Source organism: Coenobita brevimanus, chromosome 14 (genome assembly GCF_032717465.1).
Source record: "Coenobita brevimanus isolate Jiangsu-jjx chromosome 14, ASM3271746v2, whole genome shotgun sequence".
NCBI classification, from domain to species: Eukaryota; Metazoa; Arthropoda; class Malacostraca; order Decapoda; family Coenobitidae; genus Coenobita; species Coenobita brevimanus.
In genome coordinates, this window is record NC_136967.1 from 58,015,296 (window position 1) to 58,034,400 (window position 19,105).

General features: G+C 42.1%; 1 protein-coding gene across 1 annotated transcript in view; it reads right to left on the reverse strand.

Annotated features, from left to right (window-relative positions):
* The window catches only part of klar (klarsicht), a 441,086-nt gene that overhangs the window by 417,509 nt on the left and 4,472 nt on the right, over positions 1-19,105 (reverse strand). The window contains exons 3-4 of the mRNA XM_080265346.1: positions 8,949-9,634; positions 8,061-8,223 (exon numbers count right to left, since the gene is read on the reverse strand). Of these exons, the coding sequence (XP_080121472.1) occupies positions 8,061-8,223; positions 8,949-9,634 (849 nt within the window). The remainder of the gene's footprint in view (positions 1-8,060; positions 8,224-8,948; positions 9,635-19,105) is intronic.

A 19,105-nucleotide genomic window follows, 5' to 3' on the forward strand; every position in this document is an offset into this window, starting at 1 on the left:
CCCCTCTCTCTCTCTCCAAACCTTATTCAGCTCTGGGTCCATACTCTCTTTGGTTAAGGAAACTCCCTAACACCTCTTCCTAGGCGATTTATTTTGCTTATTATTGCCGTCCTCTTCCGTGTCACCTAAATTAATTCTAATAAAACCATACTCTGCATCAATAAAGTACGAAGCAATAAAAGCCAGCCGTATCCAAAAATAAATCGCTGAGGAAATGATGTTAGGGAGCTGTATCTAACCGTTCCTGTACAAAAAATCTCTCAATAGCTGAATACAATTTTCTGATTTTTTGAATAATAATAATAATAATAATAAATACGTTAATAATAACAATAGTAGTAGCAGTGGTAGCAGTAACAGTAGTAGTAGTAATAATAATAATAATAATAATAATAATAATAATAATAATAACAGACTAAAAAGGTTAAATAAATCTTCCTTACTCCTATATCTTTTGCGCTACGAGACTGCTTGCACCGAAGTTGAAGATGATTAATGTTAAATGAATATAATTATGTAGTATAGAGAGACGATGGAAGAGAAGCGTAAGTCAGTGTTTCTCTCTCTCTCTCTCTCTCTCTCTCTCTCTCTCTCTCTCTCTCTCTCTCTCAGGTACAGCAGGTGGCCAGGTAACCGCCGGCGATACCTGGATTACGGAACCCATCTCCGGGACGCGATTCTGTTACGTACACACACACACACACACACACACACACACACACACACAAGCAGTGATAATGAACATGATGATAACGATGATGATGATGATAATAATGATACCTACGTGAGTCAAGTAACACGCTACCTAACTGTTCCTTCTCTCAGGGGCAGCACGGCATCGTCACGGAACACAGAGTTACTTAAGGAGAATATTTTCCTCTGTACTGTTACTTTACACTTCACCACTTGAGTACGATGACGCCTTAAAGATTCTTCATCCATCTACCTATCTATTTATCTATCTATCTATCCATGTATTCATCCATTCATTCCCTATCTATCAATCTATCTAGCCATCCATCCATCCATCTATCTATCTATCTATCTATCCAACCATCCATCCATCAATTCCACCCATCTATCTATCTCTCCATCCATCCATCTATCCACGCATTCACCTACCTATTTATCCATCCATCTATCTATCTATCTATTTATCTATCCAATCACCCATCTATCCATCCATCCATCTATCTATCAATCTATCCATCCGTCCATCCATCTATCCATCCATCCATCAACTATCCACTCTTTATTACCCTATCAAGAGCGTAGGGATTCGGGGCTAGGCTGCTTAGTGCCGACCTTTAAAGCCAGTATGACCAGTTGTTCGACCCTGAGCGGCATTGTTCCTTTATTATTCAGATTGGGGGATGACTCGTAGTGATGGGGTGAGTAGCAATTTTCTTTCATCCTTTCAGTTGGATTACGTGTGTGTGTGTGTGTGTGTGTGTGTGTGTGTGTGTGTGTGTGTGTGTGTGTGTGTGTGTGCGCACGCTACCTGAACAATCACGGCAGCAGATACCTGACTGTAATTATGGGACACACACACACACACACACACACACACACACACACACACACACACACACACACACACACACCACAATTTATACAGCTATTATTTACCCAGCAAAAATACAGCAAAAATAAAGCTCGATTTTTCACAGATATATTTTAAGAAAAGTTATATTATTTACCCAACAAAAGCAAAGTCAGATTTTTAAATGCTTAATTCAACAGAAGTTACATTTTAAAGGTACAAACTAAGTTACGTCTCCTGAATAGAGCAAAGATGAGTATGATACAAAAGGAAGGAGATACTGGGAACAAAATTACATTGGGTACAGAGATTACTAACAAAATCTTTCTTATATTACAGATGAATGGGAAGCTTAGGTTAATTACAGGTGACAGACGCACCTTCACAACGCCTCACCAAATATCAACCCATCTTTCCCGTCTCGTAATAATCTCCTTCACTATTTCAAGATCTCAAGATGAAGGTAATCGTCCTGTACTATCCAGGCTCAAGGAAATCGTCTTGTAATATCCACAGCGAGGCCTAAAAATCGTCCAGGTACAATTCCGCTATGTGAAGCAAGTATCCACGCTTCACAGATGGCCTCGTGACGTCACTATCCCCATTCCTTGCCTCAAGCACCCGTGTCTATGTTTACCAAGTACACTATATACACAAGGCCTAACACCAACCCAAGGGACTGTATTATTATTATTATTATTATTATTATTATTATTATTATTACTTGCTTCCTGCTACCACCACCCATTATTCAAGTAAATTATTCAACTCTGGTGCACAAGGAATTAACTAAAGCCAAATCCAACTGTACACCTGACAGCCTGTGTATGCAGCCTGCGCATTTTAATAGCCTGTGCATCTGCTGGTAGCCTGTGTATGTAGCCTGTGCATTTAATAGCCCGTGCATCTGATATCCTGTGCACTCTTAAGTAGCCTGTGCATTTGCTGGTAGCCTATGTATGTAGCCTCTGCACAGACTTGCTTACCCGTTACAGCAACAAAGTTCTAGATCTTACAATTACAGTAATGACAGCCATACCTTACTACAGTTACATGTAGTCTTATTTACTCCATATAATACGCAAACGATTTCTACAGGTAAATACAGGTGCTTTATTATCTACCTGTAATCTGTTGTATGGATTTTTTTTTTTGTCTTTCCTTTCTCTATTCATGTTAAAAATAAAAACTTGCCACACTACTACAGGTACACTTACACTGAGAGAGAGAGAGAGAGAGAGAGAGAGAGAAACTACACCTTATTGAGTGGGTGCCGAGTAAACCCTACCCCTTTGACTGAAGTGAGTTTCTGAGGTAACGAAAATGGCTAAGTCGAAAGTTGGAATTCATCGCGACGAAGTTTCTTTTGGCCACAACGTTATATACAGGCTATATATCGGTAGCGGCCTTTTTTTTTTTTTTTTTTACCATACAAAATCTTCTTTCGAAATATAATGTCAACAAGAAATTTCATGTCAATAAAAATGGGTGTTAGAGATCTTAGTGGAGCTGAAGGTGGGGTGAGAGTGAGCAGGTGGATGGAGGAAGGTGTGGATCGATGTGCACTGCTTCAGGTGATGTCTGGTGAAGAGGTGGAGGTGTGGGGAAGGAGAGAGGGAAGAAGAAAAGGAAGAAAAGGAGGAGGAGGAAGAAAAAGAAATAACAAGATGAGAGAGAGGGGAGGGGGAGTGCGTCACGGATCTAAGCAATACGTCACCAACACACTTCAACCTACGTCCACTTCCCTCCATCTGTTCCTCCAGCATTATTTTTTCTCTCCAGATCCACCATTTTCTCTCCACCACACCACTTTCCGTCATATCCACCATCGCCTCTCCACCCACTCCTCCACCACTCCCCTTCACCTCCCTCCATCTCTCCACCACACCTGTCACTACCCTGCACTTCCATGTTCTCTTCATCACGTCACCTACTACCACCACCACAAGCCTGCATCTCTCTCCACCACACCACTTCTCTCTCCAAGATCACCATTCCCCTTCTCTTCCACATCACCCACCAAAACCACCACTCCACACCACCTCAACTTCCTCCACCAGCCCACAATCCCACACTCATCTCCATCACCTCCTCCCTCAGCGTCAACCTTCCATTTCTCCTTCAATTCCGACAATATAACTCCACAATCAAGATAATTTCCTCACATAACATTATATTTACTTTCAATGAACACAACTATACTCCTTTTACTCTAAGCTGGCCCAAAATTGCCATCCCTCCATCTTGACTGCTGAGAGGTAGCAATGGATTAACGCTGGTATGTTATGATAGTCATGAAGAAGTGCTATGGAAAGCAGGTTGAGTCGTAGCATTGTCTTTTTCTGCTACTACGTGATATAAGCCACAAACAGGTCGAAAGTCTGAGCCAAGTTTGAGTGAAAGGAGTATAGCAATATTTTCCAAGTCTTTTTAAAGCATATCTATATAATTTTCAAATATCTTTATACACAAATATCAAAATTTTAAGTTTTTTCATGTGTATAATCCGTCTAACCACTTCACTACAATAACGTCTGTTTTGTTTCACTGCAATATTTTTTTTAATATATTTTTTTTTAATCACTAGATATGGCGCCTCTCTCTCTCTCTCTCTCTCTCTCTCTCTCTCTCTCTCTCTCTCTCTCTCTCACACACACACATACAGTCACTATATTGGGGAGACTTACTCATAGAAATTTAACCAGAATAAAATCCATTAAAATATCTGAACACACACACACACACACACACACACACACACACACACACACACACACACACACACACACACACTCCTCCTATTTGCCAAACAATCCTGTACATAACACCAGAACACAACAAAATCCATCAAAAAACCTGAAAAACGAAAACACATGAGCACCAAAGGGGGTCTCTTTAAAACACATTACACTGTACATATGGAACAGAACACATGGTGGAACACAAGAACACGGCCTGAACACACAGAACACACTAGCAAAGACTCCACACGTTCACTTTCTTGAGCATTACGAACAACAGCTGCACCACCGTAACGCACAGCAAAAGTAAGCAAACAAATAATAATAATAATAATAATAATAATAATCTCCAATGACAAATATCGATAATACAAACGATTTCATATATAATTAAAAAAAATATCTAGAGACGTTGGAGAGAAATATTAACAGCCATAAAAATAAAATAAAAAATACTTGTTAAAGACTTTCTGATAATTACAATTGATATATCACTCGTTCCAGGCTCTTGTTAAGCTATACTCCTTTTACTCTAACTTGGCCCAGATTTTCGTCCTTTTGCGGCTTATTTTACGATGCTCAGGGGAAGACAAAGGCAATACTACAGCTCTGCATCCTTTCCATAGCACTTCTTCGTGACTAGCATCATATTCTAGTGGCAGTCTACAGTACTGGAGAGATGGCAATATTGAGCCAGGTTAGAGTAATAAGGGTATAGTAATGTTAATCCAAGCGCACATTACGAAATCATAAGCGAAAAACAGGACCACAAAAACACTTCATATACTCCTAAAACGCATTACGGATTTCACCAGTTCTAGGAAAACGCACTAGGAGTAACATTAGTAACAGGTAACGCACTAGGAGTAACGCTAGTAACGGGTAATGCTAGAAACGATATTATCAAGACACATTATAGTAACGTTCACATCACGCACTCACGACCAGAGCACCTTGTGGTAATACTGCCTTTCTCACGTCGCTCCGTTAGTCACACCCGCCCAAACTGTCGTACGTCTCTCTCTCTCTCTCTCTCTCTCTCTCTCAGACGTCTCCAAGTAACCATCCCTTCATAGGTTCAAGCAATCCATCAAATAACCACATCCAGTCTCCATCCTCACCAAGCTGAGTGCTTTATTCCTTGGCCCGTAGTGTGACTTGGAGGGATTTTCGTGACGCCTGTTTGTTTGCGAATCATTCTGTACACTACACATCAACAATTGTACGTAACTGATGCAATGTCGATATTACAAAATGTACATATTACACACGAGAAAGCTAAAATGAGCTGTAAAATAAATGGCTAAAGAAGAGGTGTTTGATGCCTCCCATGCCTAAGTTTCACTCGCTGCACTACATATAGCTTCGTAACTCTTGCTCCCTCGTACCAAAGGGGTTGATGTGGGGGGGGGGTCCAAACTCGCTAAGGTCACTTCAAACATCAGTAAGAATCGTTTGGTGGGTAAGAATGAAATATAAACTCGTGGTGAAGAAGTTTCGAAACTCACTAACACTACCATCATCACTGCTAACCGTCACTATCATCATTTCTACTTCCACTATCACCATCCACACTATCATCACACTGTTACCATCGTTACTATCATCATCATTTCTACTTTCACTATCACCTATGCACCAATACCACACTGTCACATCATTTTTTTCACTATCACCACCACCACTCACTATCACCACTGCTAACAATTACACTACTGTCACTGTTATCACCATCACTTCTACCTTCCCTATCACCAACATTATCACCACTGCAAAAATACCACGGTCACTGTTATCATCACCTTTTTTACTACACTATCATCACTCATCATTCACTATTACATCACCAACACCACAAATAACCATGTAATTATCACCATTATTACGAATTACTGCCCCACCACTGATGCTACGGTATTATCACCATTCCCACCATCACTACATCACCACCATTACCACCACTACAAGCACGACAACCAAGGACAACACAAGATCACTACCAACATTACCATCACCACAAACACCCTTACTATCACCACCACCACCGCCAATACCACCACCACTACCAATACTACCACAACCACAACCATCACCACTACCACCGCAACACCACACCCTAGCCCACCACCACCACCACCACAAACATCACCAGCATCCACACTAATGATCTCCCACAAGGGCCAGTGTCTGACTTACTGCCACCACAAATTACACACACACACACACACCCTACAGCTGCTCCCTTGCCTTTAAAATACATTAAAAAAAACTAAACTTTACATTGGCCTATCACCTCTCTCTCTCTCTCTCTCTCTCTCTCTCTCTCTCTCTCTCTCTCTGTCTGAAGTAACAATTTAATGCAAAATTCGTCATCTAGTTCAAGGACTGTGTGTGTGTGTGTGTGTGTGTGTGTGTGTGTGTGTGTGTGTGTGTGTGTGTGTGTGTGTGTAGTAATGGTGGTGGAGGTAGGGCAGATTCTCTCTCTCTCTCTCTCTCTCTCTCTCATATGTGGGATGCAGAATTTCATAAAACTGACGTATGCCTCTTGTTCGTATAAGTGACAGGAAGGAGAGAGAGAGAGAGAGAGAGAGAGAGAGAGAGAGAGAGAGAGAGAGAGAGAGAGAGGACCAAAAAAAGAACTAAAAAAAAAAAATCCAAAAAATATCTCCCAATGTATCGATGCCAATATTTTTTTTTACTTTTTTTTTTTTTTGGGGGGGGTCCTATATTGGTATGTAAAATTTTGGTTTTATAAAAAGGTTATGCATCTATAAACAATACACTTTACCTTCATGAGCATCTATGCCAATTTTCCTTTTTACATTTACTGTATTATTATTATAGATAGATTATTAATAATTATTATTATTATTATTATAGTAAAGTGGTGGTCTCGCAGGCAGAAGGTCAAATATCCACAATCCATACACGCACTGAATGCTCCCGCTGCCACTGCACACACACACACACACACACACACACACACACACACACACACACACACACACTCACAATCAATACGGGTTCCCAGGCAAGGTGTTTAACCCTTTCTGTACGGTGCCATCCTTTTTACTTCTAATAGTACCCCATGAATTTAATCTGATTGTGAAAGACCTAATGGACTCTTTATAATCAAAATTACCCACAATTCCCAAATACCCGGTGCCAATGAACTCAAAAATTAACTGAAAATATATTAACTCAATGTCCCAAGAAACCAATGGACATCAGGGTACAGGTTAACGATTTTTTCCTCCCTCGTTTGAATTTAATATGAGTTCTGCAGGTTAACGATTTTTTCCCCTTCAATTTAAAATGTTATGCAGGTTAACGATTTTTTCCCCTTCGTTTGAATTTAAACTAAGTTATGCATGTTAACGATTTTTCCCCTTCTTTTGAATTTAAAATGAGTTACGCAGGTTAACGATTTTTTTCCCTTCGTTTGAATTTAAAATGAGTTATGTAGGTTAACGATTTTTTCCCCTTCGTTTGAGTTTAAAATGAGTTACGCAGGTTAACGATTTTTTCCCCTTCGTTTGAGTTTAAAATGAGTTATGAAAGTTAACGATTTTTTCCCCTTCGTTTGAATTTAAAATGAGTTACGCAGGTTAACGATTTTTTCCCCATCGTTTGAGTTTAAAATGAGTTATGTGGGTTAACGATTTTTTCCCCTTCGTTTGAATTTAAAATGAGTTATGCGGGTTAAAGATTAAATTGATATAAAGTACGCATTCCACCCCTTCCCTCTTCCCCTTGTACTGGTCCTGGGTACTTACTTTGTCTTGCGGCGGTTGAGTGAGTTGGTGTGGAGTTCTGCGTGCGTCCTCGCGAGGCTGCCATTCTCTAGCACGGGACTAGAGGACCCCGAGAGCGAGGACAGCGAGAAGCTCAGAGGTGCCAACCCACTCACGCCGCTCGCACCACCACCACCCACACAGTCTGCAACAGGGCAACCGTTAGGATCGGTAATTTAAAAACGGGTCTAGATTTAACTATACCGTGAACAGTTTAAATGATAACTATATATTAAAGAAGAAAAATGTTAAAAAATAGGCATGTATAATTAAAAAAAGAAAAGAAAAAAAAAGGAAATCTTTCAATAACTTCCAACCTAAAACGATTACAAAAAAAAAAAAAAAAAAAAAAAAAATCTTACATCAAAAACTCCGACTTTCTTTACGTAACAAACTATATTAACCAAGAGACCTTATAAAACTAACATTATAGTGACAAAACAGGAGTCTCAAAACAATGCAAGGCCTTATAAACAATGAATCACACACAATATTTAAAGTAATCAGTGTCACTTTAAGGAGATTACTTATAAACTAATTACATCTAACACATCTATAAGCAAACAATATAAACAAATACAAAAATAAAAAAACGATAAAATCTTCAGGGAAGGCCTGATATCATTTTTAATCGTATTATTATTATTATTATTATTATTATTATTATTACTACTACTACTACTACTGTTACGTCCCATCTATGGATGAAGTGGGGTAGGATCGTGACAAGAAAAGTGGTACAAATGTGGGACAACTATATACCGGAAATCATTAACACAATTTAGTAGTAGTAGTAGTAGTTGAAGTTGTAATAATAATAATAATAATAATAATAATAATAATAATAACCTCATTCTTTTACAATCTCACCTGTATCGTTGTCCATAGTTCTGGTCCACGAGTCGTCAACAATAATTCTTGGAACAGGTACAGTTTGGGGTTTATATGAGCCTGGTTGCCATGGTGCCGCGAGGTCTGGCCCGCGGCTCACTGTTTTGGCACCTTCTGGGTCTGGGGGGGGCTTAGGCAGGGGAGGGGCCGAGTTGAAGGCAGTATTGGGCGTGCTGGAGAGAGAAATGAAGTGGAGAGAAGGACTAAACCCGTGTCTTGACTTCTCTGCGTTTACTCTAGTCTCAGGTACTAGCTTAGGGAAGTCTGGTTTGGCACAATTATTGGCTTTGGGATAGATTGCGAGCTCCTCTCCCGCGTCCTTCACAGTATTGCCATCTTCTCTGTCCGACGTAACTAAACTAAAAGAGTCCCCCTCGCCAAAGCTGGGCAGAAGAAAACGTTGATTAGCATGTGAGAGAAAACGTGTATTAAGATCTTCAAGGGTAAACTCTGCCAAAGACGATCCCCCTGACTTTTCTCCACGCAAGGTGTTCCTCGAGGTGGCTCTGCTCTCCGTCCTCGAGCTTTGCGACTCCTCATCAACGTAGTCCAGGTTGAGGACGAACTCGTGGTCCTTGATGAGCGAGGGCGAGTACGAAGCGTCTCCCGTATCGCTGAAGTAGTCGCTGGTTACGCTACTCGTGCGGGTCTTTGCACCAACACACCTGTAATTAGAATATCTTATTGAGTACATGTAAAGTACATTTTTAATAACAATAATAAATAAAGAATACTCAATTTCCTTACTTATTATTTCCTATTAATCTCTTCCTGTAATCAGCTTTAACGAAAATACCATTACTTTGAAAACAATCACAAACCAAGTCTAAATCAAGGGTTTAATAATAATAATAATAATAATAATAATAATAATAAAATCCGTTCATATGGAGGTTACAAACACCACTACGATAAAATACACTGCCAGACATAACCCAATATCAAAATTTTCTACATACAGCACATCCATCGTAAGGAACTTTCTAACAATCCAATCTCCCTTCAAAATAACGTGGCTTTACGCAACAAGATTCAAGACTACGTGAAGTTCTGATCATTACCACTCAATAATTTTACCCTCCTCGCCCAATAAATAAATAAATAAATAATAAAATGTGCTGATTATTACGATTATTAACACCTGATACTTTCACCTTCCCTCCAAATTCATTCCCCCACACTCAAAAAAAAAATAAAAATACTACTGAATGCTTGTTTTTCTTTTTTTCTTTTTTTTTTTGTTCCCCCTTCGTAGCCCATTTGGGAATTCTCCCCCCCCCTCAACGAAACATGGTGTAGCCTATGACTAACAAGTTCTCTGTCATTATTACACATTCATTCTATTTTCCTTCTTTCTTTCCTCTTGTTTCCCCTCTTCCTTCGTCTTTGGTACTGACAATCGATATTACTCAACACCAGAATCACTTATGCTCAAAAAGTAACTCATACCTAAACAAACCATAGCCAAAGTGATCCCAAATAACTATAACTAAATAACATTACAATCTAGCCACCCAAACCCATTATATTTTCAACAAGCTACCTAACTCAATATGATTTGTGGCGAAAATAAATCTAACAGAGCCGACCCTTACTTCAAATACTTCCATTTTCTGTTCTTTTTTTAGGGCAAACTAGCAAAATCTACCTGACCAGCCCAAACCTTACCTAATTCTAAATGTATCTTACACACACTTATACACACACACACACACACACACACACACACACACACACACACACACACAAAACCAAATGTAGCTTCAACAAACAACACTATATTGAGTTCAAATTTGGCTTCCTAAAAATACACAAATTTCATTTTTTTTTTTTAAATCGAAATCGTGTGTATCAGTTCGTGTTGACGGGCTGTTTGCGTGTGAGTGGGGGAGAGGGGAAGGGGGAGGAGAAGAGAGGGTGAGAGAAGATGGGGAGAAGAGGATGGGGAGAAGTGGAGGGGAAATAAGAGAGGAGAGTGGAAGGGGAGAAAGAGGAAGAATGATGTGGAGGAATAGGAAGGAGGAACACAGGGGAGGAAAGTAATGGAGAGAGGAGAGGTGAAGGGACGGGTGAAAGGAGAAATAAGATAGCTATAGTGAGATGAGAGATGGTGAGACGAATGAGATTTGTGTGTGTGTGTGTGTGTGTGTGTGTGTGTGTGTGTGTGTGTGTGTGTGTGTGTGTGTGTGTGTGTGTGTGTGTGTGTGTGTGTGTGTGACGATAAGTACTACTGTTATTGTTACTTTTTTTTCTGGTTATTGTTTTTGTCATTACTTCAGCGATAAAAAAAGTAAATAAATCCTTCTGGGGACTTGAATAATCCCTCATGTCCCAGCGGCGAATGCTACTCTGCCCTCCGCAATAATCCCTACTGCGTGACCCTAATTTCTCCACTGCAGGACCCGGAGTTAGTGATGATAGAGCCGACGGGGGACGGGTCGTGACGTACGCTGAGATGGATTTATGCGGCATAGAAAACGTAAGGGGGTAGAAAATTACAGGGGGGACACTTGTAAAACAGAGTACGGTTTGAAATAAGGATTGTGAGGCGATGTTAACCTAGCGAGACGATGTAAGCTTAAATAAAAAGGAACTGGAAAAATTACAACAGCCGAGGAAAAACCTGCTGAGACAAGAGTGTGAAAACTATCAAAAAACTGTAAATACTGACTTTTCAGAGACAGAGTCACTAAGGTGGTTTGAACTTGCACAGATGTATGAAGGTAACGGTGTACAAAATTGGAGAGGCTAAGATAAATTGCGGAAGCGAGATTATGTGTGTGTTTGGGGGGGAGAATGAGTGACAAAGGAAAAGCTGGGAGATGAGAGCGAGGGAGGAAGAGAAGAGCAGGAGAGGGAGAAGAGAGAGAGGGAGGGAGAGAAGAGCAAGGGCGGGAGAGGATGGCCAAGGAGTAGCTAAGCATGTAAGAATAAGAAACCTTGATGTTTTTGCCAGGTGCGTCAACCCCTGTCCGGAAGCTCTCATTAGGAAGCCAGGTGTCAGGGCTAATGAGGGTGAGGACCAGGTGAGGAGGGGGAAGTTGCGGGAATTATAGTGAGGATATTTTTGCAACACCAGGGATGCAACTGAAAGAAGAAAGGTAGTAAAGAGAAAATATGAAAGTTTGTTATTTCTTGAGGTCTTATTATTTCTCGAGTTCTGTTATTATTAGTTATCATTTTTCGAGTCTGAACCCCCACGACACCTCCTCTCACACTCCCCCTGACACCCCCCTTGACACACTCTGACAGCCCCCTTGACACACCCTGACACACCCCTTGACACACACTGACACCCCTTGACACCCCCTATGACACACCCTGACACCCCCCCTGACACACCCTGACACCCCCCTAACACACCCCTGACACCCCTCCTAACACACCCCTGACACCCCTCCTAACACACTCCTGGCACCCCCCTTGACACACCCTGACACACCACCCTGGACTACTTCGCTCTAGTAACGCCTCTAGTTGCACTCTTCCGGCCACAGGGGATGCAAGGCTGGAGAGGGAGGGAAGAAGAAGGGGAGGGGAAGAGGGAAGGGAAATGGGAGGGACAGGGAAGGAAATAGGGAGGGAAAGGGAGGGGGAAGGGGAGAGAGAAAGGGTCAAGAAAAGCAGTTTAGATTTTGAGAGGGATCATGAATCGGATGCAAGAAATCATAAGTTTTGTTGCCACTAGCGGAGGTATGCACTCTGTGTGATTGTGAAACATGGATGGTGATGACCGTAGAATTAAATGACCAACATGATACTGTAAACGTATTTGTCTGGCAGGAAAGAGGAATTACAGAAGAAAATCATAATCTTCTTGACGCTGGTGGAGGTACTGTATACCTAAATCCTGTAGTTCTTTCTTGCCAGTACTCAGCTTAGGAGAGGCCAAATGTTGTCAAATTCTAGAGTTGATCTTCCTATACTCTGTTCACTTCACCTTGACCTAAAATTGTCATATCCCCATCTTGAATCCTGAGTTATATCAATACATCAACCCTAGAATATGATACCAGTCACGAGGCAGTGCTACAGGAAGGTTGTAAGGCCGCGGAATTGTCTTTTTCTGAATAATATACCTAACCCTTACAGTCTGGAAAGGTCTAAGCTGAGAGAGAGAGAGAGAGAGAGAGAGAGAGACCAAGATGGCGTCCTCGGGTTCTAATTACACACACAAACGAAGCACTGAGGCGAGTGGCGGGACGTAATGGGTTTATAATTAAGTAGCGTCAGTTTTAATTAAGCCCTTGTTAGGATAAATTAATTAGGTTTAGTAACTGTGTTTTTGATATTAAGAAAACTGGGGAATATAAACAAAACAACGGTGAACTGAGGCAAAAGAAAAAGGTAATGAAAAAACACAGCAATGAAAGGCTCAAAGGGAAAATATACAAGAACTGAAAAGATAAAAACAAACAAGAAATTAAACAACGATAATAAAACAAACAAAAATTCAAAACAACGAAAAGAAAGCGCTATAAAGGTCAAAATTACTTGGCTCTTTTCAGGTCTGGAGTAGTGAAGGAAAAAAAAGTTTCGTTTAAGATAACTCGATTACAAATTTACGTGTTCGTCTCCTTCTCATTTTATTTTACCAATTTATTCTATAACTTTCCATTTTTATTGCCTATTATTTCGATTTTCTTCTCCCTGTCTCTAATTTGCGTATTTTTCTTATCGTTTTCATTTGTTTTTGCTATTCTTACTCGTACCCCTGATCTGTTATTTACACCACGAGGGGGAAGTGGTGCTAACAGTCAGGAAATTGAACTGGTATCCGGGGCCAGGGTGAGGCGGGGCAAAGGATGTGTGTGTGTGTGTGTGTGTGTGTGTGTGTGTGTGTGTGTGTGTGTGTGTGTGTGTGTGTGTGTGTGTGTGTGTGTGTGTGTGTGTTCTTTTCCTTCCTCTTCATCATCATCATCATCATCATCATCTTTTACTTCTTCTACTTCTCCTTCTACTACTACTACTACTTACTACTACTACTACTACCACTACTACTACTACTACTACTACTACCATTCTTCTGGCAACGAAACGGAAGACTTGATTCAGCTTAAGGAAAACCGCTTGTCAAGGGGGTTAATGGAGGCTGTCTCTAACCCCTCGTTCCAAATCTCTCTCCTGGGATGAATGAAATCGTCTGGAGATCACTAAAATAAAAAATGAGTCGCCAACTGGAAGGGGTTAAGGAAGGCTTGGGGTAGGATGATGGGGAAGGTGGTGAGGAGGGAAGTGACTAGATCAATGGGAGGTGAGAGAAAGAGAGAGAGAGGGGGGTGGGGAGGGGAGGGGGAAACAAGGAGGGGGCGGGGAATGTATGACTGTACACACAACCAGTCACACAGGTTCTTACCCCCTCCTCCCTCCCCCAATCCCCCCTCCTCCCTCCCCCAATCCCCCCTCCTCCAATCCCCCTTCCTCCCTCCCCCAATCCCCCCTCCTCTCTCCCCCAATCCCCCCTCCTCCCTCCTCCAATCCCCCCTCCCTCTCCCTCAATCCCCCTCAAGTGCCACCGCATTCACTCACGCATGCTCTCTCTCAGTCTCACCCACTCACATTCCTCATCCCTCTCACACATACACCTCACCACACTCATTCACTTACACACTCGTTCACTCTCTCATACTCGCATTCCTCCTCTCTCACACTAACTCACTCACTCACTTTCTTCATCCCTTACACACATACATTTCATCACCCTTTCACTCGTTCATTCACTCAAGCACGTTCATTCATAATCCTAACTTTCAATCCTCCTTTTGCCAAACTCAGTCATTCATTACATTTCATTCATTACTCCAATTTTCCACTGCCATTATACACTCATTCATGTTCTTATTCATTTACACACTACACTATCTTAAAAAATACACTAATTCACCCACTTTCTCGTTTCCATTCTTACCCTGACCTCATCATACCTCTCATTCTTACTCGACATTCTCTCCTCAGCAATCTAAAATTCTCTCTCTCTCTCTCTCTCTCTATCTATCTATCTTTCTATCTATTTACATCTCATTTGCATATTCTCTAATCTTCACAAGGTAATTCTCTCTCTCTCTCTCTCTCTCTCTCTCTCTCTCTCTCTCTCTCTCTCTCTCTAACCAACCCACTCACCACAATTACCTATTTCTCATTACATCCTAACCACAAACCAGACGACACTGATTTAGCTATTTTTTCAACTGGAGTGGTTACATACTTCATAAACCCCTTCACTTCGACGAGTTCTCTCCTACGCTGAATGAAATCGTCTGACTGGCAAGGATAAACCCCCAATAATGCGTCCTGGAGGGGAAAAGGTCAAGACATACACTGCTTCCCTTATAAATCATCAGCTGTACAAATCTTATTCTTGATTTCGGGCCCTTAGACATTACTCTTGCCTTCACATCTCAAGGCACATATCACTCATTCACTTTATCATCATTATTATTATTATCATCATCATCATCATTATTATCATTATTATTATCAGTTGTTGTCGTTATTATTTTGTTTTATCGTCGCGTTCTCCTTAGTCACTTCCACACAAAAATTCCTGCAACACACATTTCTTTACGTTCAGCACATTAATACAGCTCCTGTGGTAGCGGTAACTTCAGGCGGTTGCAATCAGCTGCACAATACCCCTTCTAGAGATAACCCAGCCTTGAGAGACAGCAAAACACACACAAATCTTGCTAAAACCAGGGTGATCTAAATGCACTCGTATTACAAACATCATAACCATGCACCACAGAATTAATTGACATGGTTTCAGCATTTAGATGGCCTTTTCCTCGACTACATAATAATCTTCTAAAGGCAGGTAAAGGTGGGGACAGACGCCACGACCCCCTAAGCCGCGGTGCTCATCTCCGTAAGAAAGGCCTTCGAGCTTGTGGCAGGTTTTTCTCCCAATACCAGGGATACAAGGCCACTGCATCATCCAAGTTACCTACGTTACCTCAACCCACAAAGGGCGGATGAAGAACAAGTGACTTCAACTGCACAAAACAGGATTCCACGCAGCGCCGGTCGTGTAGCGGTACGTAAATAAAACACCAAAAATATCCCTGCACACTAAGGAGTTACATCGCTGGCCTTGATGTGAACGGTATTTACGAGGGAGATGCGCCTCACACAAGAAGGAACTGCAAGCAAACTCTGCCTAAACCAAGCCTCTCCAATACCCCGTTAGCAGACTCTCTACTTGGGTCTATCCACAAGCATCCCATTACCCAAGGCCAACGCCTGTCCTCCTCAAACCCGGTATTATTTGTAGTATTTTCACTTACAATTTTCAGTCATTTAATATTTTCTGCCATCTAACGATGACGTATTGTAAGTTACTCCAGCTCTAACTCAGGCTAAATCGGTTCTAGAAGTATGTCAAGCTAAATAAATCATCTGGGAAAAGTAAAATTATACAGGGAAATATGTCCTCTGACTGATGGGGTTGAGAGAGAGAGAGAGAGAGAGAGAGAGAGAGAGAGAGAGAGAGAGAGAGAGTGTACTGTAACGTCCTGTAGTCTCTCTATACACATCACGTGATCATGTAACACCTCTCTCTCTCTCTCTCTCTCTCTCTCTCTCTCCATTATCACCTACATAACCATCCACACCTGTCATTACCTGCAAAATAAATAAATAAATAAAATTCGTCTCTAATTATCCTCCCAATAATCGCTAATTTAAGTGGGAAAAAAGGAAATTCAACAAAAAAGGACATTATCAGAAAGTGAGATTTTAGTTTGATTAATAAAGGATGTGTGTGTGTGTGTGTGTGTGTGTGTGTGTGTGTGTGTGTGTGTGTGTGTGTGTGTGTAAGAGAGAGGGGGGGGGAGGCAGTGACCATTCCGTGACCCCACTTGGACACTGCCCTTGGGGTGACTCACTTCCTCTGTCTGCCACTAGAGGGCCTCATACCCCCCCGCCTCCCTCACACACACACACACACACACACACACACACACACACACACACACACCAACTCATCTTCCCCCTACCAAACTCATCACCATAAACAACATTTGAACAGCAGGGGAGCAGCGAATTGTATTCCTCCCCCTGCCTCCCCTTCCCCACCCCCTCCCCTGTATCCCCCCACCCCTCCACCCACACCATGCCCCTCCACCTACAACCCACCCCCACCACCCCTCCACACACCAACACCCTCACATTAACACACAGATCTAGTCTTACACTCTCCTACATCCACACCCACTCCCTCTACCCCACACATAAACACCATCACACATCCTTACTTCCACACATTAAAACACAACTATACACTTACAAAACTCCATCGCCAGGCACATCAAAACACACAGCATACACTCATTCTCTCTTCATCATTATCAAAACACTCCTACATAGCCACTCACATAACCACAACACTCACCAACACCCTCATCTCCACTACTATCCTTCACTCACGACCACTCACATCACTATTATCTCAACACACATCATCACACACTTATCCTAACACCACTGCTCCACCACTACCTTCAAAATATACACCTTCACCACCACCACATAACACCACACCACAGCACCACAAAACACCACACCACAACACCAACACATAACAAACCATAATACCACCACCACACCACGCCACACCACCACATAACACCACACCACATCACCACACCACCTCCTCTCACACCACCACACCATCTATGAGAGAGAGAGAGAGAGTACTGTAACGTCCTGTAGTCTCTCTATACACATCACGTGATCATGTAACCCCCCCCCCCTCTCTCTCTCTCTCTCTCCTATAACTTCATCCCTGTTCACTTCAAAACCCACAAGATAATTAGCTTATTTTCTTCACATCTTAGGAGAGAGAGAGAGAGAGAGAGAGAGAGAGAGAGAGAGAGAGAGAGAGAGAGAGTATACAATCTTCAGTTATTGGAAAATATACTCATAGATCACAGTAAGTTTCAATAATATTACAAGAAAATTATAATGGAAAAAATTATAAAAAGTCAAATGATATTATTTTAATCCAGAGTTATAAATGGAAAGATTGGATGATTAAATGGATGAATAAGATGGAAGGATGGAGTGGAGAGGTATTTGTGAGAGAGGGGTGTGAGCTGGGGGGGGGGGGGTGCAGTGAAATGGCAGGGGACAGGGAGACAAGGAGGCGATTTGTTTGTGGCCACCCCTTACGGGATTGAGGCGTCTGGCAATGCATAGATAGATAGGCTGGAAGAAGGAAGAAGCAGATATAGACGGAAGTGGAGGGAAGAGAAGGCAACATCATATGAAGAGGATGTCAAGTTGGAATGAAAGATTGAGGGTCACACACACACACACACACACACACACACACACACACACACACACACACACACACACACACACATACACACTAAAGAGATGTCCACCGGCTTCTTATTGGCTTAGTGCACATGATCCCATCTTCCTGGGAATGGTCTGTCCTGAAAGGGGGGAAAATGAGGGAAGGGGGAGGCAGAGGGGAGACTGGGAGAGGGGGGAGGCAGAGGGGAGACTGGGAGAGGGAAGGACTGGGAGAGGGGAGACAGAGGGGGAGCTGGTGGAGGGGAGGCAGAGGGGGAACTGAAGGAAGAGGAAGGCAGAGGGGGAACTGAGGGAAGAGGAAGGCAGAGGGGGAGATGAGGGAAGAGGGGGGGAAAGGCGCCCTGTTCCTGCCTCCACCTAATCCCTCGCACTTTTGTAGCTTGACTGACTCACTCCCAAGAGAATCCCTCGCCAAAAACGAGGAAGGGATTGTCCTGGGAGTGGGGGGGGGGGGGATTCACCGACCAATACTCCGGAACTCCTTATACAGACAGGCTGGGTGAATCATTCAGGTGTGTGTGTGTGTGTGTGTGTGTGTGTGTGTGTGTGTGTGTGTGTGTGTGTGTGTGTGTGTGTGTGTGTGAAAATACATATTCTCTCTCTCTCTCTCTCTCACACACACATACACACACACGAGTAACGATCGTGTTGGCATGGCGGCCTTCCACATAAAACACAACAGGAAACAGGACGGAATGCTGACACACACACACACACACACACACACACACACACACACACACACACACACACACACGAGTCTATGGGAGTGAAGAATAACAACTATACACATCCTCTCAAGTCGAATTTATCTG